The 19721-nt window shown below is 42.9% G+C and overlaps 3 protein-coding genes across 3 annotated transcripts; 1 reads left to right on the top strand and 2 right to left on the bottom strand.

Annotated features, from left to right (window-relative positions):
• Positions 1-3870: 3870 nt before the first annotated feature.
• Positions 3871-6676, top strand: LOC133930708 (uncharacterized). The gene is made up of 6 exons (XM_062377423.1): positions 3871-4792; positions 5121-5218; positions 5359-5383; positions 5499-5619; positions 5697-5831; positions 6093-6676. The coding sequence occupies exons 1-6, from the start codon at positions 4315-4317 to the stop codon at positions 6319-6321; spliced, it is 1086 nt and encodes a 361-aa protein (XP_062233407.1). The 5' UTR covers positions 3871-4314; the 3' UTR covers positions 6322-6676.
• A 311-nt stretch (positions 6677-6987) lies between these two features.
• Positions 6988-11294, bottom strand: LOC133930709 (ubiquitin-conjugating enzyme E2 34-like). Its single transcript, XM_062377424.1, has 9 exons — positions 10906-11294; positions 10732-10786; positions 9278-9316; positions 9104-9167; positions 8774-8835; positions 8630-8669; positions 8198-8225; positions 7838-7929; positions 6988-7447 (listed from the first exon to the last, which is right to left on the bottom strand). Exons 1-9 carry the CDS (start codon positions 10960-10962, stop codon positions 7165-7167), a joined length of 720 nt encoding a protein of 239 aa, XP_062233408.1. The 5' UTR covers positions 10963-11294; the 3' UTR covers positions 6988-7164.
• Positions 11295-14632: 3338 nt separating this feature from the next.
• On the bottom strand, positions 14633-15529 carry LOC133930239 (DEAD-box ATP-dependent RNA helicase 39-like). The gene is made up of 3 exons (XM_062376895.1): positions 15392-15529; positions 15152-15292; positions 14633-14860 (listed from the first exon to the last, which is right to left on the bottom strand). The coding sequence occupies exons 1-3, from the start codon at positions 15527-15529 to the stop codon at positions 14633-14635; spliced, it is 507 nt and encodes a 168-aa protein (XP_062232879.1).
• Positions 15530-19721: the final 4192 nt, after the last annotated feature.

Here is a 19721-nt window from a genome sequence, read left to right as displayed (position 1 = left end):
AGCACAGTGATCGTGTGTGCTATGCATGTGTGTGTGAGCGGTGGCCGAGCGAATCTGACAGCGGAAGACGACGATGGTGCAACACCAGGGTTAACAAGATCGTTTGAGATCCTAAAATCACTACCTGGTGCTTATCTCCTTGTTCGATCTCATCTAAGCGTCCTGATCCGCCAAATTGGTCCATTGAATCTAGCACCCCTCGGAGCATTGCTATGCCCAAGCCATCGCCAGCTCCTCCCCTTCCCATCACCTCAACATTGACAGCCCCTTCTCTTCCTCGTTGCTAGATCAGGCCACGTTCTGCTCACCTCGCGTCGTCTTCTCCGATAACATGAAGCAACCGCTGGCCATCGTGAAAAATCCCATTTTTGATACAAGATAAGAAGCGCTTCGTGCCTTGCTTCCAAATCAGACCATACCCCCTCTGTCGTGTGTTATCCTCCGCTAACGTAGCCATAACACCAGCACGATGCTTAGGGATTTGACCACCAACCACCGGATGCGATAGAATCTAAACTGGAGTTGATGTAACTCTCGTTCAAATATGAACTCTAATTATATTATATATGAACTCTTTTATTTGGTTGCTTTGTAAAATCTATCTATATCACCATAAATCTGAGACATTATAATTAGGATCCATAAAAATCTACGGTGTATATCTTTCTCTTTTTCACCGATTAATTTTGATATGGATCCTTCTTTTTCTATTCTAACTCTAATTTTAATTATTGTTTATTTTATTTTATTTGGACTATTTATTTAGATATTTTGCTTCTCAAACCATATAAAAATCAAACTGTTATTTTTTCATAATTTATAATTTCGAATCTAGCTATTTATTAATTGTATTTAATATGGATTTTTTAGAAAAATCTAGACCAGTAGATATTCATAACATTGAGTGATTTATACTTTTTTTTCCTAATTAATGTGGTAATTTTGTGACTAAAAGCTTCTTTTGCAGCTTAAATATTAAGATTATAAATAGATAGATTATATATTATTAGGGAGCTACTTGTTGTATGTATGCGTATAAAGTTCCATCGCAGCCGAGCGGATGCGCGATGACGTCGTGCCGGCCAATCGCTCGCACGATAAGGATAGCCGTCGCGCGCGCGCGCGAACGCTACTGGAAGTTTCTCGGATGCAAGTCAGTCAGATTCAGTCCGTCTCGATAGCAGGAGGAACAGGTCAGAACCGGTTGAACCCCGAACAGGGGAAGGCAAGGGAATTAGGTCAGGCGTCACTTTCCTGCTGCCCTGTTCCCATGCTTAGCTGCGTGCTCTCCAATTCCTTTCCGAGGTTCAGGTCTACGTGCAAATGGGTACGCTGCTATCGTTTTCGATACTTCAACCTGCTCAGGATTCGTGAGTGCGTAGGCACGTAGGTCGAGGTAATCAGGTGCCTTTGTTTAACACTTCGACGCAGGATCGACCCGATCGATCCATCATTCGGCTCTATGACATGATGAATACATGATTAGCTCTCGATTATCTACGTGCTTGATATGCAAGAACCTGAGGGGGCAGTTGCGAGTTGCACACACGCAGAGCGTACAGTAATCGAGTCATGGCGTCACGTCGGACGATCGAGCAGCAGCGCCTTGCCGTGCACGAACGCGTACGCGACTGTGCGCTGCGCTGGCCTGGGCGGATGGGCGTCGGAGCAGCGGCAGCCAGCAGGCGGTCCCGTGCGGCGCGGCGCGGCACGTCCGCGAGTGACCCTGCCACGCCAGTCAGGTGGCTGTAGCTAACGGCGCCGCGAGCCGCGCGGCGGAGGCGTGCGAGTGACCGGGAGAAGGAACGGCCTCTCTCACGAGGCGCCCGCCCGCCCACGCGGGTCGGGGTGGGCCGGTGCGGTTGCCGTTCGGAGGGAGCGCGCGCGGATGGGCTGGGGAGCGCGTGGCCCTGCGTGCTTCGGCGTAAGGAGTTGGGCCGTGTGAGACAGGCAGTGGTGAGGGGTCTACGCGCGGCTTCGTAGGTCCTGGGTCGGCAACCGACTCTGTATGGGCCAAATTGCCGGAACGAATTTCCACGGGACTTTCACCAAAAGTTTGATAGATGTATGTTGTCATTTTCTGATCTAAGATGAAAGAGTAGAACACGTGGTACGTATAATATCAGATTTTATAGAATTTTTTTCTCAAATTGCTGGCAGTAAATTTGCTGGCCTGACACGGGCAATAGACAAAGCTTTTTTATTTTTATATTTCTTAAATAAAAAAATGTAAAAATTGGTATCCCTCTTAAAAAACCACACATATAGACTACTACCACTTGTTTGGAAGGGAGACATGTTTAAAAAATTACAAAATGTACCAACGGGCAACAGGGTTAAAAAATAAATCAATAGACGATAAGTTTAAAAATAAAAAGTATTGTGTTTCAATACTCTTAAAATTCACAACACTATTAAAATAGTAATGAAATTTTTTAAAAAAATATATGGTGTTGACGATACTATTATCTAACTTAAAAAAATGCATGCGACTGATTTCATTCTTCGGTGAGACTCTTGTTTTACGTGCTGCACTTTTCCCTTTAGGAAAGATACTTAGAACTAACCTACTCGTACTCGCAGCTGAACGCAGTCTTACTGGACTCCTAATCCTGCCTTGTTCTACCGATTACAAGGTTGCTGTTGTGGATCTTCTTTCTGCGCCGTACCAGAGATAAGGTATCCAGCATAAAAAAAAACCTTCGTCTCCACAACTCAACAGTGCACGCGTGGCATCCCAAGTGCTGACTCACTGAGGAGAAGCGAGGGCCAACCGGCCAAGAAAAATCCAGGGATTCCGCATCCCTAGACAACCTTTGTCCAGAACAAATAAAATACAGAACGTTAAAACTCAAAGCATGGAACACAACGTTTGTCCACCAAAATATTGGGCCTTTTCGCATTAGTCCTTGCAAATCTAAGATTACAAAATATGATCCTAAATAAGCTTACAAGTTTTTGTTGTAACGTGGTATTTGCTGGAGAGGACGCCTTTAACTTCGAGAAGAACATGGTAACAGTATATATTAAGCATTCAATCCAAGATATTATGACTTAGCTAGAGAGGAAGTAACGTCGCAAAAAAATGTGACTCCAAAACTACCTGTTCTAACCCTACCATTATATGACATTGTTTCTTATGTTAAAATGGTATTCAATTTACAATTTCGACTACTATTTTCTATTTAAGATATGCATGATAATATATTATGCGAGTGATTCGTTGCAGACATAATACTTTAATTATCTTCAAGCTAATTGTACAAATTGCCCGTAGCATGTGATGTATCTTGTCTACGTTAATTGTTACCTTCAATTTTCCAAACAAAAGAAATGACGTCTTAATATCCTTTCAACAAAAAATGTTACTATATACGGCTATCAACAAGTCCATTTTGATTCCCTTTTTCCACGAGAAGGAGCTGCTGAATGATCATGTGTTTTAGATCATCGAATCTGTAGAGGTGTGTTTTTGTTGACTTTGGTTGCATGATCAAGAAATGAAGACAAAGCTGTCATTTTTCAGAAAACTGTATACTGCTATATTTATGCCATACTTGTTTTTTTAATTTTAATTATAGATTCTAGCTTTAAAAGAAAAAGAAACTGTCATAACATAAAAGTTGATTCTCATAATTCACAAGCTAAATTATACTACAAAATCTCATAATCTACCACTAAATTATACTACAAAATCCTATAATTCACAATATAGTAGGAAGTAGCTCCTACAGATTCTATAATCAAAACTAAATTCTCAAGATCCAAAGATAAATCAAACACACCCCTAGAATAGTATGGACTTATGTGCAAAAAGGCAAAAACATATGATGAGCACTGCACAGCTCCCTTTACGAAGCAAGCCCCACCACCACCGTCGCTCCACGTACACAAGAAATCGCACACCAATTTGCCAAAAAAAATTCTCACAAATCCTATAATTAAACCGCAAAAACAAGAAAAAGAAAATGCTAGAGGCAACCAAGAAATCCGCTTAGCCGTCTCCGTTTAGCTTATGCCCTGAGATTTTTCACACGAATTTTCCTACCCTTTTCCCTCGCCCTGACTCGCGATCTCACTTGAAGGAGACGCCCCAGATCACAGGACCGGTGTGAGGGCCGAGGCGCCGGGCTCGTCGGGGGATTTGATTCTTCCCGATCCTGATATCGCGTGTTCAGGCAAGCGATTCCCTTTTCTTGGTCTGGCAGTCTTGCCGATTTCTCCAGTTCCTGCTTGGGTAACAGAATCTGATTCGCGGAATGTGAGGTACGCAGGTTTCTTTGGACTGGTCGGGGAAGGAATGCCGGTGTTGACATGCTAAGCCGCGGAGCCGTGCGGTCGCTGTTGGATCGTCTCCGGCCGGTGCCTCGGGGGTTGAATCCCGCCATGCCGCCGTCGGCGGCCGCCAACCGCGCCTGCCTCTGCAGCCTCAGCCACTCCAGTGCGCACAGCGAGGGTCTCAGGACGCTACCCGGGAAGAAGGGGTTTCTTGATCTGGGGGCCGGGAGGAGGTTTGCGCCGGTCGGCGCGTTGAGCTTGAAGGGGTGCCTGGGATGGCCAGACGGCGGCGGCGGCGGGTTCAGGAGGGGCGTGGACGGGGATGGGGCGGGGATCAAGGCGCAGGTGCTGACCACGCAGCGGCAGCTGCTCCGTGATCCGGAGGTGCTGCCGCTGGAGGAGGCGGGCGCGAAGAGCTCGAACGGGAATGGCGCGTGCCGGCGAGGGAAGCCGCTGGGGTTCCCTGAGCATGCTGTGGCGTCCAAGATGGTGGTTGCTGTTGATGTGGATGAAGGTACTGTGAAATCCTAAGATCAGACTGTTCATCTCTGAAACCTCAGTTTTGCGTAGCTGATCTTTCTTGCTTGTTGCAAAACTGGTTCTGTCTTAGTGCTTGACTGCTTGTGTTTTGTGGTGCTTAGTTTAGAACTTATTATGAACTGAATATTGAAAATATTTTGCACAAACATACATCTAGTCATGGGCTCATGGCCATAATTTACAATTTCATGGTATTGTCCTCCCATGACTAAGTCTTGTACAGGTCAAGGGAGTAACGTCACTTACCATTTTCTTATAATTGATCCTTCCTCGCTATCTTGTGCTCTGTATCTTGCTTGCAGTTCTTGGAAGCTTTCTGGCAGCACTGAACAAATTTATTGCTGATCGTTATTCTTGGAATCACTCAGTATCAGAATACCATGTGTATGAGTTCTTTAAGGTGAACATAAAGTACTACCTTCCTTAAAAAAATATTCGAGTCCTGCAATTTGTTTTCTTTGATCAGTCACATTTTCGTATGAGTTTTCTAGCTGTTCTGTTCACCACGTAGCTCTTACATCTTTTGCAAATTTTATGCAGATATGGAACTGTTCACGAGAAAGAGGTGCGTCTTGATGCTGCTTTTCTTTATTTCATCCTGGAATTTACATATATATATATTTGTGTTTTGAGCATACAATGCACTACATGAAATCAAGTACTGTTCTGAAACGTGGCAGCTAATTTTCTTGTCCACGAGTTCTTCACAACCCATTACTTCCAAGATGGTGTACTTCCAATCCCGGGCGCTCAAGATGCTCTCCAAAATCTTTCTTCTTTTTGTAGCTTGTCTGTAGTAACGTAAGTCCTTCATTTGATTTTAGACATAATCATTTGTCTTTTGCGATGATTGTCTAACGATGACCTTGTTTTAAAAGATCTCGGCAGGATGCAATTAAAAGTCACACATTAGAGTGGATTGAGAAATATTATCCAGGCTTATTTGAGCAGATACATTTTGGGAATCATTTCGCTTTGGAAGGTCAATCGAGGCCAAAATCCGAGATTTGCAGGTAAGACTGTAAGGGGACAGTCTTTTCAATCATGACAGGAGACTGTACCAGCATCGTAAAATGGCTTAACATGCACTAAAGCACAACAGTAGCTAAAACTGTGGCATGTTTGTCTGTGTTTTAGACTACTTGGGAAGTTACATGCGTTAACTACCTTCTGCATGTGGTTTAGTATCATCTAACTGTTACTGTTACCAACCGTGGTTTAGCTGTTAATGTCTATAATAAGACTAACTTGTTTGCTATGGCAACTCCTTGTAGATCTTTCGGTGCTCAGGTTTTAATTGATGACAACCCAAGATATGCTCTAGAGTGTGCCGAGGACGGCATGAGGGTCCTGCTCTTTGATTATGATAATTCGTATCCCTGGTCCAAAACTGGAGTTGATCAATCGCATCCACTGGTGACCAAGGTCCACAACTGGGAAGAAGTCGAGGAGAAACTTCTTTCTTGGGTAGTACCTGAGAGCTGGCATTCGTCCCCGGTGTAAGAAGCACCATTTGAGATCAGCAAATGCTTCCTATTGCTTGCTCTCTGAAGAGACATGTTGGGGCCAACATTGCTTGATTTGTAGAGCTTAATGAAGATGTCAGAGTAAACTAGGATATTCCATATCTTTAGTAAAGAGACTGGTGAGTGAACATTGCTTCATTGCCACAGGCTGCTTCAGGCCTGGAAGGAAACCAGTTTAGTATGTCCTAGGCGAGTCGAGAGATAAACGCTTCTATTTTCGAAGTCTCATAGATGTGACTCTTCTCTCATGCTTTAACCCTGAAGGGTGTACATATTGACACTGCCATATGAATTGATCTGAAACACAGACCGTCTGGATTGTTTGTGTACCATGTGCTGACATCAACTGATGCAAAGGCATTGGAGGTAGGTCGCTCTGTAATGCTGGTCGCTGTAATGTTGGTTGCGATTTGATCACGATATTATGAACAAGCTTTTCGAGTCACTGCCTACCACAAGGACAAGGTGAGGTTGCCAGGTCCTGTCATTTGCGAGCACGAGTCAGGGACACGAATCGCTCACCCAAAAGTCGGGCGCCGTGACAGCGGCTCCTGTCGGTGCGTACAGAATTGCCGATTCAGCACCAAAAAACAAAAGCAGCTCCAGCTGTACTCTTGGAGAGGCTAGAACGGGAAAAAATGTGTGAAATTTTTTTGTGATGCTGCTAGTCAAGAGAGCGGGAATATGGTTTTACAGATTTACCATCTTCAGTTCAACATACTCCAAGGTGATAGTCTAGAGAAGAACGAGTCACACAAAACCAATGGAAAACTATACAAAATTACGGCCCCGGTATCACACTTTTCATAGTCTTTTATTGTCAAAGTTGCATTAGGGGCAAGGCCATCACGGCACCAAAAACAGAAAACATAATCAGCACCATCCAGAAGGGCACTGACTTCTTCTGATTCTTTTCGCGGAGCGCCTCCGCCACTGGTTTTGCTTTATTGCCCACAACTGGAGCTTGCTGGACTGCAGGAGATGGAGCCGGGGCAGGATTCTCCTGAGGCTCCGGTTCTGCGACAGAATGCTCCAATTGTCGCTGTTGGTTGTACTTCTCAACATACTCTGGGAACAGTTTCCTGAAGTGCGGGCAGTTTTTGCTGCGAAGAGAAAAGTATATATGAGCCGCACAGGCTTGAAGCAAGGAATAGTAGGGAAAATGGAATTTAGAACACTGCAAGGAATAGTATGAAGACCATATCAGCACGAGCAAATGAATTCCACCCCCTTAAAAGTTTTTTATAAATGAAGTGGTAGTTTAACAATTCTATGTAGGGGCTTAACACAGCCACCACGAGTTCCTTGCACTTGGAAAGAACAGCATCCTGACCAAAATTAAATTGTTTCTTTCATGTAGAAACATATTTCCTACACAATGTGTAGAGAAGCTTATGCTCATTCTGTTTCTGAAAGGGCATTCAGTTAACAATATTCTCAGTGCTACAAAAGGAACATTCAGAATAAATTATCTTGCAGAGAAATGCATCTACCTCTCACAATTGTAGGCAAGGGAAGCTTTTGCTAAATGTCTCTTTTCTGCATCTGAAGTCTTGATGCTTCCAGTTGTCAGAGCATCATCCATCTGCAAACACGAGAATTGTCCACAGTGAGAAATAACACCTTAAACCAAGGGAGTTCTTCAAGTGGAATGCCAAAATAAGTTATATAAGAATCACTTGCTGTAGCGTTGGGCAAGTACCAAATGTAAAAAAACTACAAATTGCTAGCCCTGATCAACAATTAATCTTCCAATCCAACTCCTAATAATATGCGCGCTAGAAATTACAACTGGAACCAGACATTCTTATTTGATAAGGCTAGCTCATAGTGATGCTCTAGCAACATCTTACCATGAATGACAGGAGCCCTGTGAGAATGCTGCAGCAAAAAAATTTCACATGTCAGACCAGCAAATAAAAGAAAACAAAAACGTTTTAAACTGAAAAGTATATTCACAACTCCATAGTGAAATATCATTTGTATAACTGAAACTACGGAAGTGCACATAGAATCGCTGCAATATCTCCCATCTCATTGCAACAAAAATTGAAATGACTACCAAGGGAACATTGATTTGAATATCAGAAATTAAATAGTCTGTACACTGCACAGTAGTTGAAAATGAAAAACATGTTATGGGCACAAGCCCATGATCAAACTTAAGGACTGAAAAGATGTCGATCAGCTTGGATATCCCTGAAAACTGCCCAAAAACTCCCTACGACTATCAACAGGAGAAAGCAAATTGCGTTCATGTAAGAGCTAGTAATCAATGTGTGTACCTTGCTACTGACCACATTGGATTCCAAGATTCAGGATGAACTGCAAAAGCATAGTAACAAAGGGGATTGTGTCAGGCCTGATATAAAAGCAACAATGATCCGGAGGAAGCAACAATGATCCGGAGGAAACAGTTTGGTACTTACAGTCACTCATTGACAGGCATATTCTTTTGTGTGGGGCAAACCTGCCGCTGGGGGTTGTCATGCTGAAAAATGGAACAACGATTTAACGTTTTCATCAATTCTACATGTGTAAAAATATTCTAGTTCTGGTTTTCCCTCCACACCCTAAAAAGAAGACAGCATGCCATCAAAATGCAACCCTTTATCAAGTATTAATGACATAGTAGGCAGCTAGTTCTTAAAGAAATCTGTCAGCTATTGCTAATTAAGACTTTGGCTAGTCCCAAGAAGGGTAAAAAAAGATCCATTACTGGATTTGAAGGAGTACAATCCAGAGAATTGTTTCCGCACCTGATACTTGGAGGTTTAAAGGGATAATCTGGTGGGAATTTGAGTTTCCCATAGTAATATCCACCTTCAGGGGAAAAAATGAAATGTCAAAACACAGTTAAGATTAAGTAATGAAACAAAATATTGGACGAAGTAGATAATGTTTTAATGGTTTGTAATATGTATAATCTTTACCTTCAAAGGGCGTACCTTTACTTCCTTCAAGTACAAAATCTGGCATACAAAGGGAAAAAACACATACGTTGGTGCCAAATATAAGCTTGAAAGAAATCAAGAATAAACTTGACAATAATACATAGGATGTACGATCAGAAGCATCGAAACAGATTGGGCTCTACAATAAAGCTTCAGATGAGTAAATGTACTATGGCATCATGGCATACATGTGGCAAGAATACAAGATCGGGGATATTCTGCTTTCACTGATAGGTGCAAATCACATCAATTAAATTTGAAGAAGTCATAACTTCTAAGTACAAAAGTTTACACTTTCCATGAACAACTATAACAAACACATAGTTTAACTTTTTTCCTTAATGCGTAGAAGGTAATTTTCTAACTAAAAACTACACTTCAGCATGAGCTGTTCACAAAGCAAGGTGCCGGTTACGAGCATCAATCAATCATGCTCAATGAATTAATCATTTAAAACTGACCAAAACAGTATGCATTAAACAGGTATATGTGTACGATTATTAGGCGCCATCCGTCAACATGTATAGCTCTGATTATTACCATTGTGCTTAAAATAAGAGCCATTACAGTTATAGGCCAATGCAAACCCTGATGGTGACCAAAAGTACAAGACATCAATAAGCATATGGGAGGTATGGAGTCCAATCCCATAGGCAGAACATGAAATGCAGCAATATAACAAAGCGAGGCAATGGTGCAGCTATATAAGTTATCTCAACGATTGTTGAAGAAATATCCAGCAAATGCACCAAATATATATTGGACCACAAGCTTCACACTCGAGCATTTTGATGCCCATGACCATTGCCGAAACATAATCATCAACCACACAAATGTTCCTGTACTTGCAAAATTCTGGCACCAAACTTTCTATATGTGTAATGATCACCCAACCAACCTACAGGAACATTGACTCGCAGTCTTACTAATGTGTCGTCCATAACAACTAACAGTAGCAATGAGGGAGCTGGTTTTCAAAATTCTAGAGCTTTTGTAAAGAGATGGCAAGCTGTAGGCTAGCATATCTGTGAGCCGCGTTCTTTGCCTGACCTTTCCTTCTAAGGAGCAAATCAAAAGGTTGAGCTTCTCCAAAGGCTTCCACGAAATCAGCAGAATAATTCATATTCCAACAGAAACTACTGGTGGTCATACTCAATTCAACTCACAACACAGACTCAAGACCCACAGTCTAAACCATAAATTGCTACGCACCACGCAGCAAGCATAAGCACGGGACAACCGCGATCGAGCAAACCACGCAATGGTCAGGGCAGTTGCATGGATCTAGAAACGTGATCGCTTACGCAACATGTTTCACCAGCACCGTCCATACAAACAAGACCAAGTGCAATCACCCAGTTCACTCGAAGAATTATAAACAACTCAAAATACGACGAATCTACTGGCGCATGCAGTGGGCGGAGGCCACTTACGCCACTCCAATATATCGTTGGGCAGCGGGCGAGCCACGATCTGCGGCGGCGGCTCCTGCAACCCACATAACCAAAACCAACCATCAGGCATCAGAAATCGACCCACGACCCAACCCAATCAATCCCATCCGCGCCAGTCGACCCCAATCCAACCGAATCAAACCGGAGCCTCACCTTACAGAGCGCGTGGTACTCCTTCTGGAGCCGCTTCAGGCAGTTTTTCTCGGCCATGGCAAAACCCTAACGCCCACACGGCTACCGCAACCCGCCAAGCCGAACCCTAGCGCAGTCCTCCCCGCGCGCGCCCCCCGCCCAATTGGGGATCGGATTCGGCGCCGGGCTCCAATCCGGCCCTGATACCGCGGCTGATCGGGAAGGGGGATCCAGCCAGGGGATCGAATTGGGGGCTGCGCGGGCGCGGATTTGGTGGAATCGGGCGGCGGGAAGGAGGAGAGGAGGGGAGGGGATCGGGAGCGGATCGGCGGCCGCGTTCCCCGGTGCCGCGAGGGGAGAAAGCAAAGCCAAGACAAGCCCAACGGGTGGTGGCCTAACGAGGTGGGGAGGGGCTTTAATGGCGCGTGATCGGCTTCGAGATTCGTGCGGGCCGGCGTCGCTGGTCAGGTCGGCGGCTCGGGGTTGGGTTGGGGCACGCGGTTTGTGCGCGGCTTTCCCGTTTGGTTTCATCGTTCCGTGTCGCTACCTTTTTTTTCTTTCCTTTTCTATTCGTGAGTTAGCAAAAGGAGTTGAAAGACGTTTATTTCAAAATAAGTTGTTGAAGGTTCGTCTAAAAAAGCTATAGAAGATCTTTTTTTCTATGAAAGATTGAAAGTTTAGTAAAGTGAAACTATGAGGTGTATATTTTCACAGAAAAAAATTATTTATGTGTTAAGACATCGCGAATTATAGGTACGTTCGATATAGATTCAAGTAAGTACCAAACATGTGTTTTTTCGATTTGAATTGATCAAATATAGCTAAGCAAAAATTTATACGGGTCAAATATGTGATCCACCCTATGACCTTTACTTTAATTAAGATGTGGAAGGAAATGAATTCATATCTTAATATAAATAAATAAGCATCTAAATTAAGGGAGGACATAAAGAGTGTGTCAATATTGTCATGGTTGTTGATGGGAACATCGTGAACAAGCTGATGAATGTACCTATGTCGGATGAGAGGGAAATACTTAGCGTTAATTGCTACACATGTATTTAGTAGCTTAAAGACTAAGATATGACTCTATAAAGATGGAAAAGAGTTCTTCATGAATCCCTAGTTGATTCTGAATGTATTTTTTCACTAACCACTGCCTATGAATCTGCTTATATATGTTTGATGGAGATGGCTACCTTGCTCCTCATGTGAGAGGGTGAGGTGAAGAGGGAAGGGAGGGAGGAGGTTTAGCTAAGAAAGAGTTTTGGATGGATAGATCAATAAATGATTCTTTTAAAATAAGTTGGCCAAGAGATCAGAGCAGGATGAAGGTGTGGTGATATGAAGTGCGAGTTTTTCTTTTTAAGACTCGTGATTGACTCTAACTTGTGTCATATGTTACAAGTGGTAATAATTTACTGCAGGTGACACGTAAAATCCTCCACATTTATATACTAAAATTCACACTTTTATTTACGGATAATCACATAACAACTCCAGGACAAGAGGATCTGGTGCTAAAAAAAACTGCTTGCTTCTGCAATTTCAAGCTTGGTTACGTGGATCTCCGCTCAGCTGTTGGATTCATTCACGTGAGCATTGTATGAGTACTTAGCCGGAGCTGTTGAGTTTTGTCGCATGTACACACCAAAACTCGTTAGGAATCCAATTTTTATAGATACGACAGTACACGTTCATGCTAACATGTAAAAGTTAGTTCAGGAACTCTTTATATTCTTCTTACTCCTCTTAGGATACGTTTGGTTGGAAGGTGAAATTGGATGAGATATGATCATTTATGTTTTTCTGATGAGATAATCTAATTTTCTGTTTAGTTGGAATGAATAGGATGAGATAATTTTCTGTTTGTTTAGTGGGATGAGAGTGTATATGATAAGTAAATTTTCTGTTTGGTTGGTGGGATGATGATGGATATGATGAAAATATGTTTTTTTAGAATTTTAATTAAATATTTGCTTAAATTTTTTTTACCAAACCAATTAAAATGAGTTACCAATAAACTCTAATTTACTCAAAAAATATTTAAAATATTTAGATTATTTTTATATTTATAAATAAAATCATGAGTTACGTAAAAAAACACAACCCACATAAAATCATGAGTTACATAAAAAACACAACCCACGTAAAATCATGAGTTACGTAAAAAAACACAACCCACATTAGTATGAAACTGGATGGCTCAATCCGGCCAAATGGTTCTGTCCCGCGTTTTGATGGAATATTTCTTCACTGGCCATCCCTCAATCAGATCGCCCCTACCAAAGACTCGAAAATTCAGGCCGCCATCTCCCATCCGTGCCTCCATCCAAACGGCTCCTTATTCCCCTTTTCTTACTCTTCGTACCAAAAATTAAGAGAAAAGGCCGATGCTAGTTCAAGGACTGAGCCTCTCCGCCCCCGGTGGATCCGCTCCTGGTGGAGGATAGTTTGGTGTAAATCCTGGGTGGAAGAACTGTTGGAGTGTGCGTTTGGGCCCGTCTTAGCCCATGTCAGAAAGTGAGGGCTAGTTCAGCCCCTCTGCATGTCAGACAGACAGAACACGCTCTAGCTGAGAACGGGCTCGTAGCGCAGTGGTAGCGTGCTCCAGTGGAGCGCTCCCCGTCCGAGTTCGATCTCTGGGATCGGACTCGGATGTCTTACCGGGATTTATTCCAAAAATAAATTTGCAGATATCCTCAGGTATCTTTGGATCACAAGGGGAGGTGACGTGCCTGACGCTAGCGGAGCTAGAATCTTCGTGAATCTCTGATAGACGTGTGTTGGTATAGATTCTAGTTCTAGCGTGCGCTCTAGAGGTGTGTTGGTGTGTTGGTGTGTGTAGTGTGCGTTGTGTTCGGGCGTTCGTTCGTTCAGATACTACAACTTGTCCCCCAGATCTGAGGAATCAAAAAAAAAAGAACACGCTTTAGCTCGCGTGCGCGCTGTTAGATCGAACCAACGACTTTCTTTAGTGGGGAAGATTTTCGTCGTGAAGAGATTCTCGTTCTCTTCAGTGTTCTAACGGTTTCTTTTCACAGTTTCTTTCACGACGGGATTCTCAAGGTCATTCACTTCAGGACGGGATTCTCTCTCATTTCTTTTTGTGATTTTCTTCGAAGGGAAGTTGTTGGAGATGAGAGAAAATAAAAAGAATAGAAACGATGAGGAAGAGAATTGGAAAAGGAATAAAATAAAAAAAAATATGGTTGAGGTAGTCTTAGAGCAATGAAATACCATGTACAGCTTCGCCGACCGGCAGCCGCTGGTGTCGGGCCCTCGGCCGGACCTGGGCTTCCTCGCGTACGTCGCTCCAACCTGGCTCTCACGGCACACGTTCCCGTCGCACGGCCGGTGATCACATGGACGCGCAAAAAATCTGCCGAGCAAACGAGCTGGAGTATCGTTTAGCTTTGTTCTTGAACGATTCTTTGTATACAGTTGCATCGACCTCACTAAGTCCGATTCAATTTGACGTCTCTTGTTATAGAGATCCTAGTGGTATATATATATTAGTTAAATATATATAATATGATAACATCATTGACTCCTCTAAAACTAGTTAGATGTGACATGACCAATAGCGAGGGCAATGGAAACGTAGGCGTGGGCTAGAAGGAAGGGCAGAGCATGAGGGAGGGCAAGACGTAGAGGTAGAAAACATGAGGATACATAAATCACTATATATTTTTAAGCAATAGAGAAATAAAGATAAGTAGTAGAGAAGATATTATATAAAAATTTCTTAGAAAACGGTCCCATTCAAAACTATCTTGTATCGAAAGATGTGCGTGTGCACAACAGGGAAGGAGAGATATGAGTTTCCATAACCTGCAAAGAGAGCCTCAAGTTTGTTTTCTGCACCAGAAAGCTTGATAAAGTCATGCCGTACTGTTGCAACTCTCTTTTGAAATGTTGATGTCTGCAACTGGACAATACCTTCAAATTCCTCATCAATCAGCTTTTGTACAGCCTGAAGTAAAGGAGTACGAAGAAAGGGGGTTAAAATACATGAAAACACATAATAAAATAGGATATGTATATCTGGAGTATATGTACTGCAAATTGACAGAGGTCAAAAGATTATCGAAAGATCGGAGATTCCTTTGTTCTTAAATACTTGATAATTGATGCAGCTTGCAAGACGCTTCAATATATAACAGTATAAGGCAATAGCAGTGTGTCCTAACCAAGTATGCATATATCTACCCAAAGCAGAGGGTCAGATAGGTTTTGGGGGAGCAATGATTGATGAGCATAAAACCTTCGTCATGGTAGCAGTAACTAATATAGTATGGAACCCCTGATCGCCAGGCTTTGCAGCACGATTCTTCAATGGAGCAAGGAACTTCCGTATGTCTGGTCCAAAGCCTTGATCAAACATTGTATCTGCTTCATCCAGAACCTGCAAACGCAGAACAACAAATTCAAAATGAGACTATTAGAAGAACAGTCAAAATGCTATAAAATGCTAAGCTTCTGTAGCGCAAACTCAACAACATACTAGATACTTAATATCACCGTAAACCATGTTACCATCCTTGATATGATCAAGAATCCTTCCAGGAGTACCAACAACCATGTCAAGAGGCATGTCGAAAGAATCTTCCTGGGGTCTTAGACGGGTGCCTCCACTAATCATCGTTGACAGGAAACGCGCACGATGGCTGATGGATTTTGCTACATGATAGCCCTGTAATTTGATCAATTTGCATGAACTACCGCCACAACCCATATAACATCATTGTTCCAAACAAAAATTGAAATAATGGCCAACCTGCTCGGTTAGCTCTCTCGTGGGGCAGAGTACTACTGCTCTTGGCCGCCTTGGCTTCATTGGCATACGCAACATTGCTTCATCATGATGAAGAAGCTACAAAATAAAAGAAGTGTCAAGATCCCCCCCCCCCCCCAGGACAGAAAGAGTATTGTCAATTTTTTTTATGGAAGAAAAGAATTGATTTAGTTTATAAGTGAAATCAGATCTATTTAAAAGAAAACCGGTAGACACCTCGGGACAACAATATAACCTCAACTCAAAACATACGCCAACACCAAAAGACACAACTCAACAAGTAGACAAGCACAACCAAACTCAATTCGCGTGCTAACTGGCCTAACAACTGAAAACTCACACAACTCGATCAGCGGAGCCCTGCTCTCACGCCGTACCTCCCTCACAACTCGGCTGGTGGAGCCCAGCTCCCACGCTCCCTTTATTTGGATGGATTACTGATCCTTTTTGTCAGATGTATCCTGACTCAACTCATAGGCATAACATCTGGGAAAGGCAAGTTACATGGCATGGTGTAATGAAGCTCTGTCATTGGGAACTTCTTCAAATATCATAAAAGAAGAAAAATGAATAGCGTCTAGGTTTAGACAAGCACGACACTAGTGCCAACCAGCACGGCGAGCACGCCGACGTATTGAATATCGGTGGGCTTGGAGATGCCCATCTCCCCAACGCGGACATCACCTCTGCCTCAGCTCCTCGAAGCTCTCAGCAGCCTTGGCCCTCCTCCCTTGCTCATGTAGGTTCTGCGATCGCCACTCACCACCCCTCACTTTCTCCCGTGTCGGCTTCGGGGGGCCAGGGGCCATGTCCTTGAGGTGGTGGACGCGTAGGAGCTCGAGGAGGACCTCGTGGCAGGAGGGGGGACTAGAGGCCGTGAGGTTGAGGCTAGCCACTGCAGTGCCAACACATAGTAGACAAACCCCGCCCACCTCCGCTTCCTCCCCTGACCCGTCGCCGCCAAGATGACGACATCGCCGAAGCGGGCGACGTGAGCAGCGCATTGATGAGCAGCACGACGAGGAAGACGAGCGAGAGCAGGAGGAGGAGCATACATCCACTGGTGGTGGCTTCTATTCTGGATTTGGCAAAGGTAGTGGATGTGTCAGGGAGGTTGAGGTGAGAAGGGGGATGGGGCAGCAGCAGTTCTTAACGCCGAGAGGATTCTCCTATCGGAGAGGGGCGATGAGTGGTGGCATGATTTCCCGGGGATGCCCAATCCAAACCCTAGAATCACCATTGAGATAAAATCGGGAGAGAGAAGGGAAGGGAGCGATGAGCTTCGTGGGCGATGTGCGAATGCGGCTGGGATGGGGTTTTGGTGCAGTGTCATAAGCGGGTAAATATCAACAAAGTTCAGGGCAAATACTAGAAGAGATGGGGAGCGCATATGGGAACCGTACTTTTTAAGTAGTATATATATATATATATATATATATATATATATATATATATATATATATATATATATATATAAGTCTGATTCAACCACATACACAAATACAGATGGATCTTTTTTCAATCTGTAACGCTTCTTTCATCTTAAGGCCTAATTTGAAATACAGATGGATTCTTGCATCACCTCTCACTTTTGTACCACTTGCTCCGTAGCCTATAGTGCCCCGCCACTACGTAAAAAATGGACAAAAGAGACACAATTTAGTGACATGTCATTATACAATCTGTCATTTATGTGGCCTCTGGTTAGGACTAGGTATAAACCCGTTACAGATAACAGGTAATAGGTGACATGTCATAATATGACCCGTCACCTACGACATGAGTAAACTCGTCACCTATAACCTGGTTATAAGTGACGGGTCTCCCTGCACCAGTCATAAGTGATGGGTCGTGTTACGACCCGTCACTTATAATTGGCATAGCTGACGAGTCTCCCTGTACCAGTAATAAGTGACCCGTCACTTATTACTCAGAACTATTATAAGAGCTGACCAGCTACTGTGCGCGCCGAACAGTTACTGGACAGTACTACGCGCACAGTAGCTGGTGATTTTCTTCGATTTTGCTAGAGACTCTCTAATATCTCGTTAATTTGAAGTTTAAATTGGTACTAGGTCTTTGAAGGTTTGCATCTCCCCATTTCCTCTCCTCCTCTAATCTCTAATTGGTAGATTTCTTTTGCTTTGAGTTGTAATCGACCGTTTTGCATCTTTATTCAAAATCTTAGTACAAGTGAGTTGTATTTATGTTAGATTTGATACTAGGTTTGCTTGATCTACTGCGAGATACCACAGATCTAGTGTAATTGTATGGACTTTTTAATCTCATGATTAATCACACAATTAAGGTAATTATTTAAGAATGAATGTTTTTATATTAATTATAGATGGCGGACAGAAGTTGGATGTATCTTGAGACCCAGACGTGTACGGAGTAACTAAGCGAGATGAAGTATTTCATGAGTGCTGCTTTAGTGGATATGAAAGATAATGGTAAAATGGCAATGTATTATCCATATCATGATTGCAAGAATGATAAGAAATTCCTGAAACCAGACAATATCTATGCACACTTGATCATGCGTGGATTTAAAGAGAATTATACATGTTGGAACAAACATAGCAAGGAAAGCTTTAATGAGGAGAGATGGATCGGGGCCTCCATGCCTACAGTGTAGATCAAGAACCTACACCTAGTGAAATAGATCATGATCTCAGGGACGAGGACATATTAGGCTCCAATGATAATGATCTCAAGGATTTTGTGGAGAATGTTGACCAGATGGTGCGGGATGTCGAGCGGCACGACGAGTATAACAATGGTGAGTTTGTTAAATTATAGGAATTTGTGCAGGATCCCAAGACGCCCCTTTATCCTAACTGTAAGAAGAAGTACACGCAGATATTTAGGAACCTAAAGCTTCTACAGCAGAAGGCAACCCATGGTTGGACTGACAAGAGTTTTAAAGCATTGTTGGATCTGTTAAGGGACATGCTACTGGAGGGGAACTTGGTGCCCGAAGGCGTCTATGACGCGAAGAAGATAATTTATCCTTTAGGATTGGAAATAGAAAAAAAAATGCATGTAAGTAGGATTGTATCTTGTTTCGTGGAGAGTATGCAGAGCTGGATCAATGCTCCATTTTGGAACCCATCAATATATGTGTAAAAATGATGGTGGTGATGGAGACGAAGGCAAGAAAAGTAAAGGGCCTCCTAGGAAGGTGGTGTGGTATTTTCCTGTAATTTGCCATTTGAAGTATCTGTTTGCCAACAGAAAGGAGGCCCAATTGGTGTGTTGGCATAATGAGGGTTGTAAGAACGACACAATGATATGGCACCCGACGTATTCTACTCAATGGCGAATCATTAATTCCACATTTGGTTGTTTTACTGAAGAATTGAGAAATATTAGGTTCGCTATGAGCACAGATGGTATGAATTCATTCGGTAACATGAGTATCTTACATAACACCTCGTCTATTGTATTGTCGATCTACAACATTCCACCATAGCTTTGTAGCAAGTGAAAATACATTATGTTGTTGATCTTGATATCAGGACCGAAACAACCGAGCAACAATATCGATGTGTACCTCAGGCCTTTATTCGATGATCTTAAGAAACTCTGGTCAGAAGGCATTGAGGATTGAGATCAGTATAAGCAAGAGTACTTTACATTGCACGCCATGTTGTTCGTCACCATCAATGATTTGCCAGCACTTCGTAACTTGTCAAGTCAGAGCAAAAGAAAAGGTGAAGCTTTCCCCCATTGCTTAGATGACACATGCAGTTTGAGGTTGAACAACTTAAAGAAAATAGTATACATGCGGCATCGACGTTTCCTTCCTAGGAAGCACCCATATCGAAACATGGACAAATAATTCAATGGCATAAGGAAGAAAGCGTTACCTTTGAGGCATTTCAGCGAGGAAGATGTCCACAATCAGGTTAAGAATATCAATATTGTCCTTGGCAAGTGAAAACAATCCTCCAAGGATGATGAACAATTAGGAATGTGGAATAAAAAATCAATACTATTAGAGCTAGAGTATTAGAAAAAATTAGATGTTTGCCAC

Source organism: Phragmites australis, chromosome 10 (assembly GCF_958298935.1).
Source record: "Phragmites australis chromosome 10, lpPhrAust1.1, whole genome shotgun sequence".
Taxonomy (NCBI): Eukaryota; Viridiplantae; Streptophyta; class Magnoliopsida; order Poales; family Poaceae; genus Phragmites; species Phragmites australis.
The sequence above is the reverse complement of the archived record's forward strand: the minus strand, read 5'-3'. Positions and strand labels throughout refer to the sequence as shown.

What these genes read in the sequence shown, in the direction of transcription:
- LOC133930239 (XM_062376895.1), bottom strand. Translation starts at nt 15,529, where the DNA reads ATGATTAGTGGAGGCACCCGTCTAAGACCCCAGGAAGATTCTTTCGAC. An exon ending in ACGGTGATATTAAGTATCTA is followed by an intron (nt 15,293 to 15,391) that starts GTATGTTGTTGA and finishes CTGCGTTTGCAG; the next exon opens with GTTCTGGATGAAGCAGATAC. An exon ending in TTACTGCTACCATGACGAAG is followed by an intron (nt 14,861 to 15,151) that starts GTTTTATGCTCA and finishes CCTTTACTTCAG; the next exon opens with GCTGTACAAAAGCTGATTGA.
- LOC133930708 (XM_062377423.1), top strand. Translation starts at nt 4,315, where the DNA reads ATGCTAAGCCGCGGAGCCGTGCGGTCGCTGTTGGATCGTCTCCGGCCG. An exon ending in ATGTGTATGAGTTCTTTAAG is followed by an intron (nt 5,219 to 5,358) that starts GTGAACATAAAG and finishes AATTTTATGCAG; the next exon opens with ATATGGAACTGTTCACGAGA. An exon ending in CCAAAATCCGAGATTTGCAG is followed by an intron (nt 5,832 to 6,092) that starts GTAAGACTGTAA and finishes AACTCCTTGTAG; the next exon opens with ATCTTTCGGTGCTCAGGTTT.
- LOC133930709 (XM_062377424.1), bottom strand. Translation starts at nt 10,962, where the DNA reads ATGGCCGAGAAAAACTGCCTGAAGCGGCTCCAGAAGGAGTACCACGCG. An exon ending in TAAAGGTACGCCCTTTGAAG is followed by an intron (nt 9,168 to 9,277) that starts GTAAAGATTATA and finishes TTTCCCCTGAAG; the next exon opens with GTGGATATTACTATGGGAAA. An exon ending in CTTGCCTACAATTGTGAGAG is followed by an intron (nt 7,448 to 7,837) that starts GTAGATGCATTT and finishes TTCTCTTCGCAG; the next exon opens with CAAAAACTGCCCGCACTTCA.